We start from the raw sequence: 19,492 nt of genomic DNA, 5'->3' as shown, positions 1-19,492 counted from the left end.
GGTATTCACTAAAAACAGGGTGGAAGAACAGAAAGCAGTCGCGACTGGTTCTGTCTCTTCCTTTTTGTACATTTAAATATACTGTGTGAAGGCGCTGGGGTAGTTCACTTTAAAGGCAACTGGACTAACAAGAAGAAAAAAAAAAACGCCCATAATGCCTTCATCATGCCTTTCCGGGAAGTAACCCCCCCCCCCCCCCCCCCCCCCCGTTATACGCAACAGCCCACAGTCATCAAAAATGGAGAGACAGGTTTATATACTGTGCCACAACAAGAAGAAGAGGGTGGAGTGTTTGTTTCCGTATACTCCGATGGGTTTTGCTACTTGGCTCATCCACTTTTTTATTAATTTTTTTTTTAGGTAGTGATAGTGCGCTGCCTCGCACTGAAAGTAAACCAGTTGCGATGGCACAACAGTTCTACTTTCATGGTTGCTGATTTGGTATGAAACAATACTTGCCACATCTTCAGCTGCCCACGGCGTTGTGAAACCGTACTTCGTAAACGTTGAAGTGAATGAGGGCTACGGGTTTGGGCAGATTCTCTCAAGTAGCTGTCGAAATTGCTCTTTCGGTGCTGCTACGCGTTTGACGAAAAAAGGGTTGAGTCTGACACACCAGGACAGGTCGAATAATTATGATGCTTCAAACGACAAAAAAACGAGCACGTGAACGACAAATCCGGCAATTTGCAAGTTTCTTTTATCTGTTTCACATACAGTTAAGCCATATATTATTTATACCCTGTCCAAATTTTAGATGCATTAAAGTGATAATGGGTTTATTGAAAAGGTCGGAAAGGACAAAGTAGCAAAATATTTGCTTGCTTTAACATTTCGAAATGTATTGACATCCCTGTGGAATAATTTACATCATTCCACATTTTTTAATTTCTATAACAGCCAAAGGCTGTCACTGTAAATTAGTTAAAAATTAAATCATGGATTTACTTGTTCTTATTGAATCCGTGACGGATTTTATTGCCTTTAATATGAAACATTTTTATTTATTTCAAGTTTTATTACTCAATCATATGAGTCCTTTTATTTTCAAATACCATTTAAAGTGCAACTACCGTTGTCATAAATTTAGAAATATACAGCAATCAACTTGGCCATTTGACAGTTAAACCAACACAGGTGACACACAGGGCAAAAGCCGTCGTTCATCCTCGGCAGGGATGCTGGTTCGAAATACATTCACCTGGGTCCTCTTCGTTGAATCGTTTCTTTTAATTTTATACACTGAAAAAAAATGGGATAGTGAATTTACCGGTATTCAGTTTTATTTTGTCAAGTGGCTGCACGCTATACGATCATGTGGATCCAGTTACGTATTTTTAAGCAGATGTATCATTTACTTAAAAATTGTATCTGTCGGCAGATGATTTTTACTTCGCACAAACACTAAATAAATTCAAATAAATTCCATCCATCCATCCATCAGTGTCATAGGGGGTGCTGGAGCCTATCCCAGCTCTCGTCAGGTAGTAGGCGGGGACACCCTGAACCGGTTCCGAGCCAATCGCAGGGCACACACAAACGAACCATCCGCGCTCACACTCACACCCTAGGGGTTTGGAGTGTTCAATCAGCCAGCCATGCATGTTTTTGGAATGTGGGAGGAAACCGGAGTACCGAGAGAAAACCCACGCAGGCAGAACATGCAAACTCCGCACAGGAACACCGGAGCCGGAATCAAACCCTTGCACCTATGCTCTGTGAGGCCAACACACTAAACGGTCGACCACCAGGCCACCCACTTAGTACAACCACTTGACAAAATAAATTACAGTAACTTCAACCCACCATTTTTTTCAGTGTATAGTCATTATTTGGTGCTCCGTAGAGTCCACGGAGCCGTTAGATCTGACTATCGGGCCTAATGATCTGTCTGTATTTGCTCTGTGATTAACTTGCGACCAGTCCAGGGTAACCCTGCATGCCTAAATTCATCTACAATCGGCTTCAGCTCATATCCTGATGAGGACAAGTCGTAGAGAAACATTTCCATCAACAGATCTATTCACCAAAAGATTAAAAAAAATAACTTTAGGTCCAAATTTGGCCAGGGCATTAATATATTTAGGCAAAACTACCGTATGTGAAAATCATTTCCGTACATTTCACTTGGAGGTTGAGCATTGAAAACAAAAACAAAAAACAAAAAAATCCATTCTTTGAATGAGCTCATCTGTGTCCTCTCTGCTGACACTCAAAAGTATTTTTCTGCTCATGTGGCACCCGCAAAACCCACAGCCTCGTTAAGCTGAAGATGTCACAGACTCATTATTGTTAGTCAGTTTCCGACTGGCCAACCCTGCGCCCATTGACCTTAATCCGGTGCAGTCGTCACTGTCGTTTGTACACGAGCGTTGTGGACTAATCAAAGTAACGCCACTCCACTGCTTGTCTGGCACAGATCCAACCCATCTCCTTATGTTATGTCCGGAAAGCGTATGAAAAATTGAATAGCGTACGTCAAGATGAACAGATTGAATATTTCAAAAGAGGATGAGCTTTGTCAGTGAAACACAATTAACCATAATGTTTTTTTCTGCACTAGTAAAAATAATCGTGAATTCAAAACAACCATCCGAGCAATAAATTAAAAAATAATATTAGAATTATGGCTAGAGTAGTAGTAAAAAATATTGAACTAGATTCAGTCAGATCCAGGTCCAGTGGGTGAAGTTTGTCAGCGAGGAGAGTTGATCTTTCGTGGGGTGACTGGACGGAAGGAGGGTGTGGGGAGGTGGCTTGGAGTTCTTGCCTCAGTACGCGTGTATCTTTGTAAGGGGCAAGTGTGTGTGCATGTGTGCGTGTCTACGTGTTGGGAAGTTGCGAACAAGCAGGGGAGAGAAGTTATTTCTCTTGAATCCAGCCCCTTGCCGCTTCTCCGCTCCATTATTTTGAAATCGTCCAAACTCTCTTCCCTTTTCACACTTAAACACCCTTTCGACCACTCGCACACACACTGCCACATCCCCACACCCTTAGTCAAAGCCCACCCTCCATTCAGAGTTCAAGATCCTTGGATATTTGGGTGGCAATGTCCCGAAAAGCTAGTGGTGCCCCCCAGAGTCGTGTGTAGCGCACCCCGTTTGAAGTCCCGGAGGCGCCCGTGGAAAGATGGCACACCTCGGCCTCAAAAGCCACACGGCCCCCTGCCACGCCATGGGTGCAGGAGAGCAGAAAGGGGCCGGCATGGTGCACCTGGCAGCCACATCCGAGTGCTGCCTCCCGCAGAGCCAGTACAACCTCCGCAGGGTCCCGCCGGCCACTGCTTCTTAGATTCCAGCCACGTCCGACGGCCCTGGGCTCGGACGCTTTTTGATACCCAGGTAGATGGCAACTGGAAAGGTAGACACAGTGACTGCTCCGATTGTACTCAAAACAGGAAATAAGACTTTGAGATGTGACAAGCGCACTGACCTTGTGACCGCAAATCTCCTGATTCCCTCAGATTCATTTGTGACCCTGGAAGACAGAGATGCTATGTAAGAGGTAATCCGGAGCGGTCGTCAGCCACCGAAAACTGGCCAGTGAGATGAGATGAGGTTCAGAACAAGCAAGCATCAACAACAAGCAGGCCATATGTAACCATACCAGCTAGCTCACTTCAATTTAAAGCATGCATTGATGCCTCTTTAAAATACAACAGAGCACATTACTGGAACACATGAAATAAACATTTAATGAGTTTCAACCCATTAACCACAAATTGATAATGAAAACTCTCTGGCAACATTGAGCACATAACGTATGCAGAGGCCGTTCACAGTGCAGCTGCTGGTAAGCAATACTGCCATCGCGATCAATGAACTGACTTAATAAGGCATGAGAAGTGCGCGGAAGAGACATACGTGTTGTGGAGCTTCACTGTGAATGAACTTTCACTCTATTTGAGGATGTGACATGACTACAGACTTCTTTCCTTTTTGTGTCGTCGTTAGTGGACAGTTTTCCGGTCCTGGAGAGCCCCGTTCCAGACTGCTTTACATGTTTCCTTCCTCCAACATAGCAGATGATGAGATCATCAGCGAGCTTTGCAGAAGCCTGCTAACAATCCTGATCCTTTAAATCAGGTGTATTGGAGTAGGGAGACGGGCTAAAACAGGCTGAATAGGGGCTCTGGTGTACCTTAACTTGGACACAAAAAGCAAAGTCATGTCATGGTGCCCCCCGTGTACACACATGGAACCTTGATTCAACGGACCCCGAAATCAATGGACAGAAAAGAGTGTCCACTGCCCATAACGGCACTGTGGCGCAGACAGAGACTAGTAACATGTTTCTGGCTTGCATTGCTCTCTATTCTTACAGAACTAACAGAATAAGGCACTCTTTGGAAAGTCAAACCTGCAACCTTGATGCCATTTTTCCTTAGGTTGGATTACATTATCGGGTAAAGGAAAGATGATAAGATAGCAATGCATGCACATATGTAGTGGCCATATTAGCAGTGCTGACTGGCTGACAAAGGTAATGGAAACATGGACATTAGCTTACACGTCGCATCACAACGCATGCTTTTTACGCAGGTGTTAGCTGTGTACATGCCTCTCGCACAAGCTATTTTTGGTACAGTACACAGTTGTTGTTTTTTGGTAAACCCTTATCTCGGCATCTAATAATAATACGAAGAAGAAGAATGGAAGAAGGAAGTAAAACCATCATGGCTCATGAACCATGACACGCACCCCATTACTTCCCCCAAAACCACCGACAAGGTATATTTGGATCAACTAAAACTTTTCAAACAGTTTCAATTTTTCATCCATCCATCCATCCATTTTCTAATCCGCTTATCCCAGCTGTCTTCAGGCAGTAGACGGGGTACACCCTGAACTGGTTGTTAGCCAATTGCAAGGCACACGGAGATGAACAATCATTCACACTCACAATCACAGCTAGGTATAAATTACAGTGTTCTATTAACCTGTCATGCGTGTTTTTGGAATGTGGGAGGAAACCGGGGTACCTGGACAAAATTCACACAGGCACGGGTAGAACATGCAAACTCCACTCAGGAAGGACAATCAAACCCTGCACCTCTGCACTGTGAGGTGGGCGTGCTAACCAGTCGACCACTGTGCCGCCTAATTGCTAAATTAATGGGCATAAACAAACATGCCTTTTTAAATATCTGTCTCACTTCCTGTTACAGTCACATCATCTAATTCTCAGGGCACGACACCATCAGACCATAATTTGCCATTCAACAGACTAATGGGAGTTGACTGGCTAGCTGTGTATCGATTAGCTTTTTTTTTCTATAATGCCCGTTTTTCACATTATGAAAATGTCTGAAGTGTGTTCAATGTAACCAGAGTATATGGGCATACATGGAGGGATGAAGAGTTACAACACAATGACATTGTCTCAGTTGTGGATTACAACGACCCTGCAAACAACAAATAATAAAGGTAAATCAGGCTTTCTTGCTAAGTGCTAAGTCATGCTTCAAACCTAATGGATGACAAATGCATAAATTGAAGATCGTAGTTGAAAAAAAAATCATGTAAAGTAACAACAATGAACAGATAGAGCCATACAGAAAAATCAGTCAAGGCATTCATGGACTGACGTAACTCCCGTTTGACCAGGCAGACAATGGAGCAGTGCAGGCAACACAAGGAAGAAGCAAGACACACGGGAACTTACTAACGGTTTTTGATCCTTGTGGAAGAGTGCAACCCGACACTGATTTGTTTGAGCCCTGGCGCTTGGACGGGTCAAGGTTGACCCTGATGCAACGACGGTAGGAAAGCAGATTAAGAAACAATGGCGGAGAAAAGAGGGCAAGAGCGGTGAAGGGAGGAGGGGGTGTGGGTAGGGGGGGTTTCAAGAGATACAAGAGAGATAATTGAATCGCGGGAGACCAAGTGGTAGAGGAGAGTGTGGCACAGGAATTGAGTGAGTGGTCAGGATAAAGCTGCGGTTTGATTAGATTAGTCATGTGTGATTATGACGACAAGAGAGAGAGAGGGGAACGGGGGATAATCCGAGGCCACAGACAGATTTGCAAAGATGCTAATATGAGTAAACAGTCTAATACGTATGGATCACAGCAGGGTTGAACTCAAGTTGAATGGAAGAAACCTTTTTTCACTTTTTGGTGGTATTTGAGGATTTTCCCCTTCTCATATCAATCTTATTTTTATTTATTTATTTATTTCACTGGGACAGTGCACATTAATCAACACAAGAATAAACAGCCTAAATGCGCCGGATTTAGCCATAAATGGTAATTTTTAGTCAGAGTCCCAAAGTAGGTTTCTAAAATAACACAGTGAGACATAAAACTTTAAGACCACAACGACAAAAATAAAAACGTTGAATTTGATGAAATTTAAAACGCAAAATCTTCAGAACACCTTTCACTCCCCACGAGCTGAGGACAAACTTCCAGATTTCAAAACAGGATGTAAACAGATACTTAAAGCCTGTGTTTTACTTTCTGAAGTTATTTGTCAGAATGGTAAAGTTAGCTACAGATTGGACAGATGTAGCAAATAAAAATGCCGACGGTGCTTCATGCCTACAGCATATGAAGAATAATAGAGCATTGCTTTCGAAGCTGTTTGGTAAGAATAAAAGTGGGCTAAAAGCATTTGCCACTAAAAGGAACAGTTAGCAATTATGTATTTAGTCATACCTAAACTAAGTTGTGAAACAGATTGCGGGGAATAGATTTAGTGGTGCCTTGACAGCAGCTCCTATACTTTTTGTTCTTCCACTATGGAGACTAATTGGAAATGTCTCCATTGTGAGACGAAGAACGTTTTTCTTATTTGTTATTTAAAACCAAGCTAGACTATTTTATCGTGTTTTGATATTGTTTTAGGTGGCAGGCGTAAAACCGATGAAAACGTCGTGAATTGCAGATTATTCCTAAGCACAGGGAATTGAATGATGTGGAAACCATAAAAGTTACCTGCGAGTGAGTTTGGAGGTCAGTTTGGTGAAGAGGTTGGAGGTGGCCCTGGTGCGAGCATGGGGCAAAGGGCTGGCATCATGGTGGGACAGCGTGGGTGAAGTGGGCGGGGCCGAATAAATCGGAGGGCCACGATCCCTCAGCTGTCCCCCGTGGAAGGTGCTGCGGATTGTGGATCCTCGGGTCAAGCGGCACCGGTCCGACGAAGAGGAAGATGCCGCTCCAGCCCCGGAAATGCTGAGTGTGGAGGGAGAAGCCGCAGGCATGCGGTGGCCCAAAGAGCTGTATTCAACAAACAGAAACAGGAGATTGGAAAAAAAAAGCCTAATTTCCAAGTGCGATCATCAGTTTATTTGAATCATTGAAGAGTTGAACAGTTCAATTGAGAAGTATTTTGACCTTGACTTTGATTTAGAGACTTTGCAATATATGCTATTATTTACGTCCTATCAAACCAAAATGTTTCCATGCCCAAAACAGGACATCCACGCATATTTCTGGGGAGCTTAAAACCTGGGAAAAAAAGCCTGCGCCCCGATCACATTCGACAAAATCACATTTCCGCATTCTCCGTCTATGAAAATAGAGCCCCCTGAGTTGGTGTATCTTTGAAAAAAAAAAAAAACAACCAACAGCAACAAAAACACAGAGCAGTACCTGTTGTCTTTGCCGTTCTGCAAGAGAGAGTGCCTGTCGGCCCCTGAGCGATCCGTGCACACGTATGTATTTCGGCGTGTCATTGCGCTTCCAGGGATGTTATTCTTGATGGTCAAAAGTGAGGGAGAGAAACCCATATTTGTCACATGGAAACCGAAGACAATGAAATGTACGTTGCGCTCATTCCACTGGTCTTAGACAAAAAGCAATATCTAACTCTCGTTCCACATGATGATGTCAATGAAGTACATGCTGTAGTCTATCATTAACCTTTTAAGGGGCAGCGGTTAGTGAATACAATGGACATCTTCTCATATTATCAGGTTACAGGTTGCATGAAAATGTTAACGTCCACACACGTCGGAATGAAATCTTGTCATTTGTGGGTTAATTTTTCTGTCCAATCATATTTCAGCTTCGATGTGTTGCCATGCAAATATTAATTTGTGATTCTGCTTCTATTGCTGTAAAAACTGCCGAATTTTCAGCACTTTAAGGCGCTTTGGAGTATAATGTGCATGTTCAATGAATTACCAATTTTAAAACTGTTTTCATATATAGGGCGCACCGCATTATAAGGCGCATTGAATAGAAGCTACAATAGTGCCTGTGGTTACATTATGCATCCACTAGATGGAGCTACATTAAAGGTAATACAATACAATACAGCTTTATTTATATCGAGCCTTCACAACCACTGCAGTTGAAACGAAGTGCTTTACAGAACATTTAAAATGCTTTGTTCAAGAAATCTGATTATGGATCCATATACATATATATATATATATAATATACAATATAATATAATATGTAATACACATATCCTCTTGTTGTCTGTTTAAGAGGGATGAAATTTAATCTGTGCTGTATATACAGCACATTTGACAATTAAGTTGTACATGATACTTGATACTTCATATAAGGCGCATCAGATTATAAGGTTCATGCTTGGCTTTTGAGAAAATGTAATGATTTTAGGTGTGCCTTATAGTGTCGAAAATACGGTAGTTCATTCAATTCCATTCCATTCCTAACCTCAAAATCATACATGTGAGGACCACTAGGAACTGAAAACTTCCAGTAGAGCGTTTCATTGTCACAAACTGAAGGTTGGGCATTGAGTTGGAAGTCCAGTTGACCATAAAGCTGTCGGAAAAATCATCTCAAAGGGTCATATATGAGAATTTAATGCTTGATACCCGCATCATTTGCACATTTGTCATTGTATCAGTATCCCCGCACTACTGATATGTTACTTCGCTTAATGACTGCATTTACGCTATTTTGTTATGGTGGCTTGTGTGCTGTACTGCAAGAGTGCCTCCAACTCACAATAAAGATTATTGTGATACAGGTTAGGAGAAAGTCCTTGCCAGTGGACTCTCACGCACTGAGTGGGAAAACACTCACTGTGGTGGCAGTCATGTCTTTACGGCGGTCTGGTATCTCCGACTTGTTGGGGTTGTTGGCGCTGCTAACCATTGGACTAGAAGGGGGGAGGCTGTGGCTTCCCATCACGCTGCAACTGGCCTTACGCGAAGGCATTCGTCCCTCTCGCAGCTCCCTCTCGCCCGTGCTCGTTGGGCTTCTTTTGGGGTGCATGACGGGCATGGACGGTCCGCCTTTGTTGTGGAGGACAGCAGCGCATAGACAGACAAGAGACTCATATAAGGAGTATTCTGCATCAGCAGCCCCCAGTGCACTTATCAAAGGATAACCGAAAGTCGAACCAGCTTTGCTGACGAGCTACATTGCACACTCCACTGTAACAGTAACACCTTCGGAAGTCACAAGTTAGAGTAGATACTCACAGAAGTCGCTGTGTCGTCGCTGCCTGTGGTAAGTGGAGGCACTGCGCTGTGTCTTACTGTGTGAGGAGGAGGTGGAAGAGGAAGAGGAACCAGTAGCTGTTGAAGAGTGTTTGTTGGTGCCGTTGGTGATCGGGCTGGGTCGCACCCGCGCCAAGGACAGGGTACTAGCTGTGCGGGCCTCGCTGCCTTCCTAAAATGAGATGCAAAATGTTTGAAGGATACTTTAGAAAGAATAATATGTCGAGGAAGCTGTCGAGGACTTTTGATGCATATAAGGTCTTTTCTCTCTAAATGGCAGCGGTTTGGACTTGCTCTGTATGTTTTGGACGTTGTGTATGTATCAGGTGCATCCCAATAAGGTAGAGTGTTGTGGATTTGTCGATTCACAAAGTGAAGATTCGCTTCACACAGTAAATATATTGAGTGTTTTTATGTTAAATTATTTTCCTGATTATGGCTAAAATTTGACCTTCATTAATATAAACAAAACAAGACTATGCAACATGAAAGATGTGCTTTGGAATCTTTCCATTTTAAGCGAGCGATTGCTTTTTTAACATTTTGGGGAAAAAATATAGGAATTTCATACTTCTCCTTTTTTATCTGAATTGAGGCAGCCCCACTTTGATTCTCTGAGAAGTCACAAGAGAAAACACTACTACCAAAATATTACTTTATGTCCAGGAATCCAAGTAAAATTTCCACAGTTTGTTATGTTTTATGTTGATGTGCTTCATATGAATTTCAGTTGACCAGCTGTGCCTGGAGGTTCCGAAGTCTAAATGGCAGCTTTGAGAGGAGATGGCCTTTCCTTTCATGGTCCTAAATTTTGGATCAACCTCCCCCAATGCACATCAGACAAGCACCCTCACAACCTATTCTGAGGTTCAGAGGTCTCTTTACTTCAACTGTGATCTCTTCATAACCTGACAAGAGCATGATTGATACGAGAATCACTCAAAGCACTTCTCCACAATATGAAACTGGGACTGCTCCAATGTGATCCTATCAGGAACAACAACAGTCCAGTAATTGGCGCTGAGTGACTGATGCGGTACCAATCCACTGCAAGGATTTGAGATATTTTCTTGGTTAATAAAAATAAAGATTTTTAACAAAAATTTTCATATTTAAATACAAATAACAAAATAGACAACTTCCGAACCGTTGAGGTAACTTGGCAAGAGCGATTAGCCTTAAAGTTGATCCACCCTTTGAAAGACAGCATTTAATAAGAGGAGCTAAAAGACTTAATAACGATGAATCGTGACAATCTCACTTGACAAGTACCAAGGGCAGCAGGGATGTAAAAGATGCCGTAAAAGAAACCACATCACATTCCTTCATACATAGATGATAAATACAAGTCGATGTATAATATAACTCACATCGCCTTTGCGGCCCAGCAGTAAGTAGGTAGCGGTGACCTCATTGTATTTCTGATTGAGCAGAGAATCCTTGATTTCATCGGGGGTGAAGCCCATGCCGACCATTACCTCTGAATCACACAAACAGTAAACGGTGACGTCAATCATTTCGCGCCCTGACAATATTGAGCATGTTCGGTCAGCATACAACCAATAGAGATGAAAAGTATATTATTGTGCGGCCGCAGTCGACTCACCAATGCGGGCCGGATCGCTGTAGTCTTCAACGGGTTCTATATGGGGCTTTAGGTCTTCACCGTCGTACCCTGAATTTATCCACTTGTCCTTCATGACTTGCTGTAGAGACATAAAACGTGAGTTTTCTTTCTTTGAATCAGACATGAACTCAACTCGTTTTTATTGTTTGGTGCTCCTCACGTCTAGGGTGCAGCGTTTGGTGGGATTGAGCACCAGGAATCGACGAAGGATCCCTTCACAGTCGGTGGACATGTAAAAGGGAACGCGGTACTTTCCCCTTAGCACACGCTCCCTCAGCTCCTGTCGATGGGTACAGGATTACAGATGCTTAACATTTTGAGGCGGCCGGGGCCACAAGGTTATTTTCAACAAACAAGAAGAAAGTCTAACATTGGTCACGGCCCATTTACATTACTCATATCCATTTAAATATTTAAAGGACACAAAACTTATTTTGCAATTTTCAAGAGTAGCAATTAATATTATGTCTGTGATGAATTGGATAACTTGGTTATTTTTCATGTGCAACAAAGTCACATCAGTTGTGATTGGTTGTTACCTGAGACCCGAGTGTGTGTGATGTCATTTTCAGTTGACAGCAAGAGGCACCGCGTGCACTGAAAAAATGTATTTTGACAAGTGGTTGCAGTAAAGAAAATTATCTGATCCAGATTCCATTTATTAAATTGACTATACATTTACTGAAAAAAATGTGTCGGGATCCAGGTGTTTTTATTCGGTGTAAAGATCTGCTGAAATAAAATTTATTAAATTCAACACTTAATTTTTTTTCAGTGTGTTCGGTGTTAATTATACATGTGCCAAATGGTACGGCGTTAAAATTTGCTGAGAATCAGAATAAAAATATGACTATTCAGAAGGCAATCATGATCCTGATGCAAGTCTCATCAAACTGCACACAATATCAACGTCACTTCACGTACAGTGGATTTAAAGTACACGCACCCCTGTTTAAATACCCTGTTTGTTATAAAATAATAATAATAATAAAAATAAACAATGAGACCAAGATAAATCATCATCAAGCAAGGTGACCATAATCTCCCAAACACGTGTGAATGAAAATGTGGTATGAGCCAGTAAAACCAGCCGAGGGACAGTGGTTCCTACAGTGGACAGCTTATCATGTTATCAGATTACACGGAGCGTGAAAGGGTTTTAAACTTTTTGGGCAATAATTACAAAAGGTTCGTTTTTCACTAGGTTTTCACCCAGCTGGCCTGGGAACGCCTCAGGACCCCCCGGAAAGCGCTGGAAGAAGTGGCTGGGTTAGAGGGAAGTCTGGGCTTCCCTGCTAAAGCTGCTGCCTGCGTGACCCAGCCCCAGATAAGCGGTCGATAATGGATGAATGGATAGTTTTTCACGAACGCAACACTGCAATAAAAGAACTCCATAATGACCAAGAAGTATGTTGGTGGTGGGAACATCATGCTTTGGGATCGACGCTCACACTCACACTCATACCTCGGGTCAATTTAGAGTGTTCAATCAGCCTGCCATGCATGTTTTTGGAAGATGGGAGGAAACCGGGGTACCCGGAGAAAACCCACGCAGGCCCGGGGAGAACATGCAAACTCCACACAGAAAGGTCGGAGCCGGGATCGAACCGATGACCTCTGCACTGTGAGGTCGACGCGCTAATCACTGGAACATCGGGCCACCAAATTCCAACAACATTGGTCTTTAATCTTCAGATCAAACAGTTTATTAGTGATTAATGTTTTTGTTGTTGTTGTGGTTTATATATTGTTGTTTTGGGGGGTGGGGGGTTTACTGCAATTGGTCGGGCGGATCGTTGGCCGACTGGCTAGCACATCCGCCGAGGTCCGGAGTTCAAATCCGGGCTCCAACCTTCCTGTGTGGAGTTTGCATTTTCTCCCCTGCATACACGGGTTTTCTCCGGGTATACTGGTTTCCTTCCACATTCCCAAAACATGCACAGGAGGTTCAGTGAACAGTCTTGTCCATAGACCTGATTGTGAGTGTGAATGGTTGCGTGTCGATGTGTACCCTGCGATGGGCTAACCACCAACTCAGGGAGCTACCGATCAGAAGTCAATTGGGATAGGCTACAGCACGCCTGCTGTCCTGGTAACGATAATAGATGGCAGAAAAGAGTGCTTCCACCCATACTCATCCCGCTAAGTGATTCATTGCCTGGTGAGATGAGAGCCAGTATCAAGCAGCTTTGAGGATTATATAAGATTTGATGCTGTCATACTAAGATGGACCACAAGACTACTAGTAAGAAAGCTATTATTTGATTCTGTCAGTATTCTTTGGATTTTATCAGGAAAATAATAGCAGTGAAAAACAATGGAAATATCGTTTTGTTCCAGTTGAGTTACAATTGTTGTGACCCCATTTACCATGCCTCTGACTTGTCAAGGAGTCAAGAGACATCGTGTCTGGTTGCTAGTGCAACCAGAACTCATTGCAAAACATTGTAGGGAGCTTTTAGCACATTTTTTGCCGACTGGACTACAGCCTAACAAACTCACCATTATTCAAAGGGCACTGTTAAGCCAGGGCATGTTGATTTACTGTGCAGTAGGATGTTTTCAATCGTACTCTCTTTTGCCTCAGTGGGCATTTGTGTTCCAACCGTATCACAGCCACATACGTCTGCAATTGCAGCTCATGGTCTGTGCGGAGGTTAGCTCCTCTAAAAGTCGAAGTCAAGTTAGCAGCCATAATGAGTTGGGTTTATGTGTTAACTTCAGAATAAAAGATTAGACATCGATGTCCATGTAGAGTCACTTGTCAGGATTTTATTTTGAATTTGGCATTGTGGTGCGTTGCATATCGAACGAATAAACAGCTTCTTGACTTGAGAGGTGGTGGCATTGACCCAACGTGGGGACGCTGCCGAAGGGCTGCTCAGTCTCTCTGCGCCACGGCTTTGGCGGACCATAAACATATAGTACCTTGTTGCGTGAAACCAGTCTGTGGTGCAAAATAAGGGGGGCACTGAACGGCTGCCCTTAGAAAACTGCGCTAAATCAACTGAAGCTGCCATGTTGGAGAAACTCAAAACAGTTGCTAAGGGCCAGAACAATATGTCAACTCAATTGTGTATATCTTTTTAAACAAAACCCACTCAAATTAGAATTATTATATCAATTTATTAAAAGATCTGAGGTATGGGGTAAACATATTTGCCCACGTTTATGCTAATTAGCAAACGTATGAGAAAAAGAACATTTTACGGTACAGTCAGACCATAAAATGTGCAGTTGATTTGCAATTAATCACAATTTAACTATGGAAATCATATGCTTGTTTGTGATTAGAAATTTGAACAGACTGACAGTCCTATACGATACATACTATACATACATTTGTGCCAATGTCAACCCCACTCCACCCATAAAGTGCTTGTTTTATGGTGGGGGATATGGCTATGTTAGCAATGGTAGCTTTGTTCAAGTGACATTCATTTGTAGTCTGGGCATGGAGTGCTGAAAACCTTCAGCTCTGGGGGGAAGCCCAAGAACTCGACAAGGAGTAAAATATGGAGAAGCAAATCGCTTTGTGGCATGCCCTAGCTCCGCCCTAGTTGTAAAACTCCAAATGAAATGGAAACGAAAGCTTGGCAAGATAGAGACAGAAACCTCCCACCTAAAACTCAACCAGTGGGTGGCAAGTGGATATTAAGTCTGTTTGAATACTTCATCATTAGTGTATTTTGAATGTTAGATAACTTATTAAGACGATTAGGAACTACATTGATTTGAGAAAAAAATTGGATATGATGGTTCCTTGTAAAAAAACATCTTGCTCATGTCAGAGCAATGCTCGAATCAGCTTATGTACCCTTTAAGTGACCACCTCAGAGTGGGGGACACCCATCAGAGACATCTAAAGGAAGATTCCACCCCTAAAATTTTGAACCGAAGAGGCCTTTCGGTTGCAATGTCTTTCACAACCAAGAAGATTTCGGTCACCACGATTCAACTTTTGTCACTACGCAATTCAAAGACCCATTACGCAGTCGCCCTTTCCAACCCACTTGCCTTCAGATTCTGCCCATCAAAAGGCAGTGAGCCGCTGACCAGTGTGTACAGGATGACTCCAAGACTCCAGACATCCACTTCAGGTCCATCATATTTCTTTCCCTGGAAAAGTTCGGGGGCAGCGTATGGCGGCGAACCACAGAACGTGTCCAACTTGTTGCCAAGCGTGAACTCATTGCTGAAACCAAAATCGGCAATCTTGATATTGGCGTCGGCATCCAGCAGGAGATTCTCTGCCTGTGTACGTTGATGCAGAGGAAGAGATGGTAAAGTATGGAAGAGAAGGGAGCGTCGAGAAAGCAGAGCACAGACATGATGGGGCAGTCAGGGAGAAAATAAGAGGTTGAGGGAGGAGAAAGTGGAATGAGATTAAGTTGGAAGACAAAACATAAATTGTAAAGGAAGGAAAAAAAGGATGCATGTAACAGATGGGAAAGGGGGTGGGGGAGTAACTGCATGTTGTCCAACAACACAGATAGCTTCACGTGACTCATGCGTGTACCGAGTGCTCCGTAATCTAGTGAACGCATGCCAGCCTTCGCCTACTTCGAAATTCTCCATACCGTATGATTAAGGCGCCATAGGGCCCCTTTTCACAAGCAAAGATTAAGACGAGTCTGAACTAGCCTTAATCCCCTATTTCTGAAAGCAGCCCAAAATGTCTTCTTAAGCTTTCTTACCTTCAAATCTCTGTGGACAATATTCTTTGTGTGGCAATAGTGGACAGCAGAAACAATCTGTGGACACAACCAATTTGAAATAATTACAAGGATTATTCAAAGAAATGTCCTCCATAAAATAATAAAGAAATGTGTGTGCGTATCTGCGTGTGTTTCTACCTGTCGAAATTTGGCTCTGGCTTCAACCTCCTTCATTCTTCCATGAGACACGAGGTAGTCAAACACTTCACCTGTAATTGGGAATAGTTAAAACAGCAACGAAAAAAAATCCAGATGGAGGCCAGGGGTGTTCAGTTACTCAACTACAGGAAGTACCATGAGTTTGATCGAGTGGTGGAGAATAGTTCCCACAATGGGAATGGAATGTGCCACTGCCTCACATTAGCATTTTCCATTTGAGTCCTTTTGTTCTTCGTTCCTCTCAGTAGTGTGGTGTCGTTGAGGGAGGAATAAATTGTTCCTTACTTGTTTTCTCAACATTACTCAAGACCACATCAAGGCCGAAGCAAAAATGAGACTTGATTTAGATCTGCAAAAGTATGAGAAACCCACTACGGCACAATGTCTAATTCACTTTGCGTTTGCTACATTTGCTGTGAAAAGACAATGCTGATGTTTATTTCGTTTGTTGAAGAGACTTATCACGATACTGGGGCTGTTTAAAATTTGCTGTGAGAAGTAAATGGCAAGACCCACTCTTTTTTCTTGTTTGTTTCAAACCGACCTTTTGTTATGATGTCACACTATTTCTGAAGCTTACGGAACTATCTGCTAAACTTGTCTGCCATCAGCTCCAGACCCGTAATGGAAACGCTACCCAAATCGAGTAGTAGTGCATCAGTCCACGCCTACATTAACTGATTTGAACGGCTTGGTGGAAATGTGGCTAAATGTTCATTACAATTTCTTGGTGGCGCCATGGTTTCCCGAGGGGAAAAAGCAAGCAAGTACTTGGAAAAAAAAACTTTTCTTTTGTTCAAATGAACGACACACAGCATGATAGCTGAGGTACCCACCTCCACTGGCATACTCCATGATCAGGTAAAGGGTCTTATCTGTCTCAATCACCTCAAACAGCTGCACTGTGGCCCCAAACCAGAAACAGATTTAACTCAAATGCATACATACAGCTTAATATTGTGGATAGGAACTGTTTGCTTGAGTCTTACCTATGTTGGGGTGATTTAAGCCTTTCATTATTCGCACCTCCCGAAAGAGCTGAAAAGAAATGACATGCTTCAATAACGACAGTAATAATGGACCTACAATTTCACCAGCATTTTGCTATTTCTGTTATTTAGTATGTATTCATTGGTTTCATAATTTTTTGTGGTACACTGAAAACATTCAGGTTTGATATCAGAAGATGAATATGAGACAAAAGCTCATCAGATTTCCAGGTATTACACAAGTTTGATGTCAGCATTTTGTTTAAATCCGCATGTCACAAGTGAGCAAAGGTACATGAACGTGAGCTTGACAGTTGTGTTTTGTTGCCAATGTGTGCCAATGACATCCTGCGATTTCAAACCCAAATATTTTCCATCTATACAGAAAAAAATAAAGAGCTCAAAACATCAGAGCAGGACTAAAAAGAAAAACACTGTCAAACGACTGCTATTTGATGGGATATAATTGACACCCATGAATTTAAAAAATACAATAAAAAATCAACACCCTCAAAATCTTCAAACACACTGACAGACATTGAATATATATTTTACATGAGAAATGGGTAAAAAAAAAAAATGAACCCAATACCCAAAACACAAAATATTGAAAAAAAACAATTCTAATCTGCAAATATGCAAATCCGCGGGAGCTGAACCACAAATATGTGGTGGTCGACTGTATTCAAAATCATATTAATATTGGGGGTTCTAATGATATTCTGACATATGACCCAAGCTTTAGCACCCAGAATGCGCAAGCTTTACTCAATATTTCAGTCCTCTGTAGAATTCTCAACTGGTGGTTCGGGATCCAAAAGTCGGTTGCAGACCCACATTGGGTGTACATCTAGTAAAAAAACGAAAACAAAACAAATCCAAAAAACATACATTTGGATTTATTTTTCTACTATAGTACAGAGACATACCAAGTTTTCACATGAAACATAATTAGGTAAGTGACAAGAAGTGTAGCTGCCTCACGCTTTAGTCACTGGTTTAGTTGGTACACAAGCTTGCCCTTTATTTTCCTTCATGCCTATGAAAGCGGGTTGCGTCCATGCAACAAAAGTAAAGTGTTGGTCCCAGGTTGACAACAGTTGAGAACAAATGTAAGTATTTTCAAGATCAAGAAGCAAACAAGACATATGTACTGTCGCCGGACATACACCGCACAACTCTATTCTATTGCCTAAAAGAAACAAATAGCACACACACATGATGAATTTGCAAACGCAGGAATTTGTCACTGCAGGTGACATGTCGGCTTCGAGGAAAATCCACGAGTTGTCCGTTTCCTGAAACACACCCGGATTTAAATGAATGCAAAGTTACTCTGGTTTTCTGCTCTCATTTTCTCAGTTCTCATCTCTTCTTGTTTCTCCCTCCCTTCCCTCCTCCTCCGTCTCCAGCCATTTTCTCTCATTGCAAAGGCCAACGTCACTGTTGCCATAGCAACCCAGGTATTAAGACCATGATCTTTCTCGGCTTCTCCAGCTGTGCTTATATTGTGAATCCTGGGAGATGTAGTGCGTCCGTGTGAGCGTCCACACCATGTATTCCCAGCACACCAAATCACCTAAATGAAGGAGTAAATCCACAATGGAACTAACATGGAAGGACACATACGATATGTAGTTCAAAATTCACACTGCAATCCCTTCCAAAATTATACAGCGAGCGTAACATTTCTACTGCTGCCATTTCAAAGCAATCCCTCTCATGATGTTCGAGCTAGAATCAGCCATCTGTGCCTTCACTTCCCTCTCTTGCCCACCCTCGCAAAATACATAACAGATTTTCCGTCTTCATTCATTACTGTTGATAGGGTGCTAATGTTAGCTTGTCAGATTTTTTTTTCCGAACCTATGGGTATGTAAAGAAGCCCACTAATAACGCATTGTAAAATGATTCAGTCCAAATCCTCTCTCACGGTCTAAATGTGGAACCGTGATCTCTCACAACAGCTGGCAACAAAAGTCGGAAGACAGACATGAATGAAACATTGACTCTTTTTCCTGTGATGTAAGCATCTGAACTCTAGTGAAAAATACAAGGATTATGGGATGTCAGCGATCAAAAGGGCAGCGACATGATAAGACAAAAAGGAAATGACATTTAATTTCTAAAGCCTTAGCGACAACCCAAGGTCAGCACGTTTGTTGTACAAAGACTGGGAGAAAGATTCATTGGAGACTGCGAAAAAATTTAATTGTTCCATTTTTATTTTCAAAAAGCAAGCCAAATATTCGTACCTATTCAATTACCGGTATTCTATTGTATTATGGAAATTATTAAAAATGGCCATTTCTGTCTGCACATCATCACGTTTACACTAAAAGATATAATATTATGTAGCAATATGTCACACATACACAAACAAAAAAAAGTTCTTTCTTCATTGATTTATTTGTGCTCTCCCTACTTCTTGCCCGAAGCAATGCAGCTCATGCACGCTGTGTGGGCCAAGTATAAGATGGACAGATTTACGGTTCAATGAGTGAGATACTTTGGCCCATATGTGCATAGAAGCAGCATTAAGGGCAAATATGGGTGCATTGGATGGTTATATGAAG

General features: G+C 42.3%; 1 protein-coding gene across 1 annotated transcript in view; it reads right to left on the bottom strand.

Moving 5' to 3' along the window:
- Nucleotides 1-3,134: 3,134 nt before the first annotated feature.
- Nucleotides 3,135-19,492, bottom strand: part of mark4a (MAP/microtubule affinity-regulating kinase 4a) — a 29,492-nt gene continuing 13,134 nt past the window's right edge. The window contains exons 4-18 of the mRNA XM_052046317.1: nucleotides 16,917-16,965; nucleotides 16,764-16,829; nucleotides 15,907-15,977; nucleotides 15,748-15,804; nucleotides 15,068-15,304; nucleotides 11,211-11,330; nucleotides 11,030-11,129; nucleotides 10,794-10,903; nucleotides 9,406-9,595; nucleotides 9,005-9,216; nucleotides 7,595-7,698; nucleotides 6,938-7,219; nucleotides 5,665-5,747; nucleotides 3,433-3,477; nucleotides 3,135-3,352 (exon numbers count right to left, since the gene is read on the bottom strand). Coding sequence (XP_051902277.1) covers nucleotides 3,288-3,352; nucleotides 3,433-3,477; nucleotides 5,665-5,747; nucleotides 6,938-7,219; nucleotides 7,595-7,698; nucleotides 9,005-9,216; nucleotides 9,406-9,595; nucleotides 10,794-10,903; nucleotides 11,030-11,129; nucleotides 11,211-11,330; nucleotides 15,068-15,304; nucleotides 15,748-15,804; nucleotides 15,907-15,977; nucleotides 16,764-16,829; nucleotides 16,917-16,965 — 1,791 coding nt within the window. The 3' untranslated portion in view covers nucleotides 3,135-3,287. The remainder of the gene's footprint in view (nucleotides 3,353-3,432; nucleotides 3,478-5,664; nucleotides 5,748-6,937; nucleotides 7,220-7,594; nucleotides 7,699-9,004; nucleotides 9,217-9,405; nucleotides 9,596-10,793; nucleotides 10,904-11,029; nucleotides 11,130-11,210; nucleotides 11,331-15,067; nucleotides 15,305-15,747; nucleotides 15,805-15,906; nucleotides 15,978-16,763; nucleotides 16,830-16,916; nucleotides 16,966-19,492) is intronic.

The sequence above is a fragment of the Hippocampus zosterae genome, chromosome 16, assembly GCF_025434085.1.
Source record: "Hippocampus zosterae strain Florida chromosome 16, ASM2543408v3, whole genome shotgun sequence".
Classification (NCBI taxonomy): Eukaryota; Metazoa; Chordata; class Actinopteri; order Syngnathiformes; family Syngnathidae; genus Hippocampus; species Hippocampus zosterae.
Note: the sequence above shows the minus strand (reverse complement) of the source record. Positions and strands in the feature narration are given on the sequence as shown.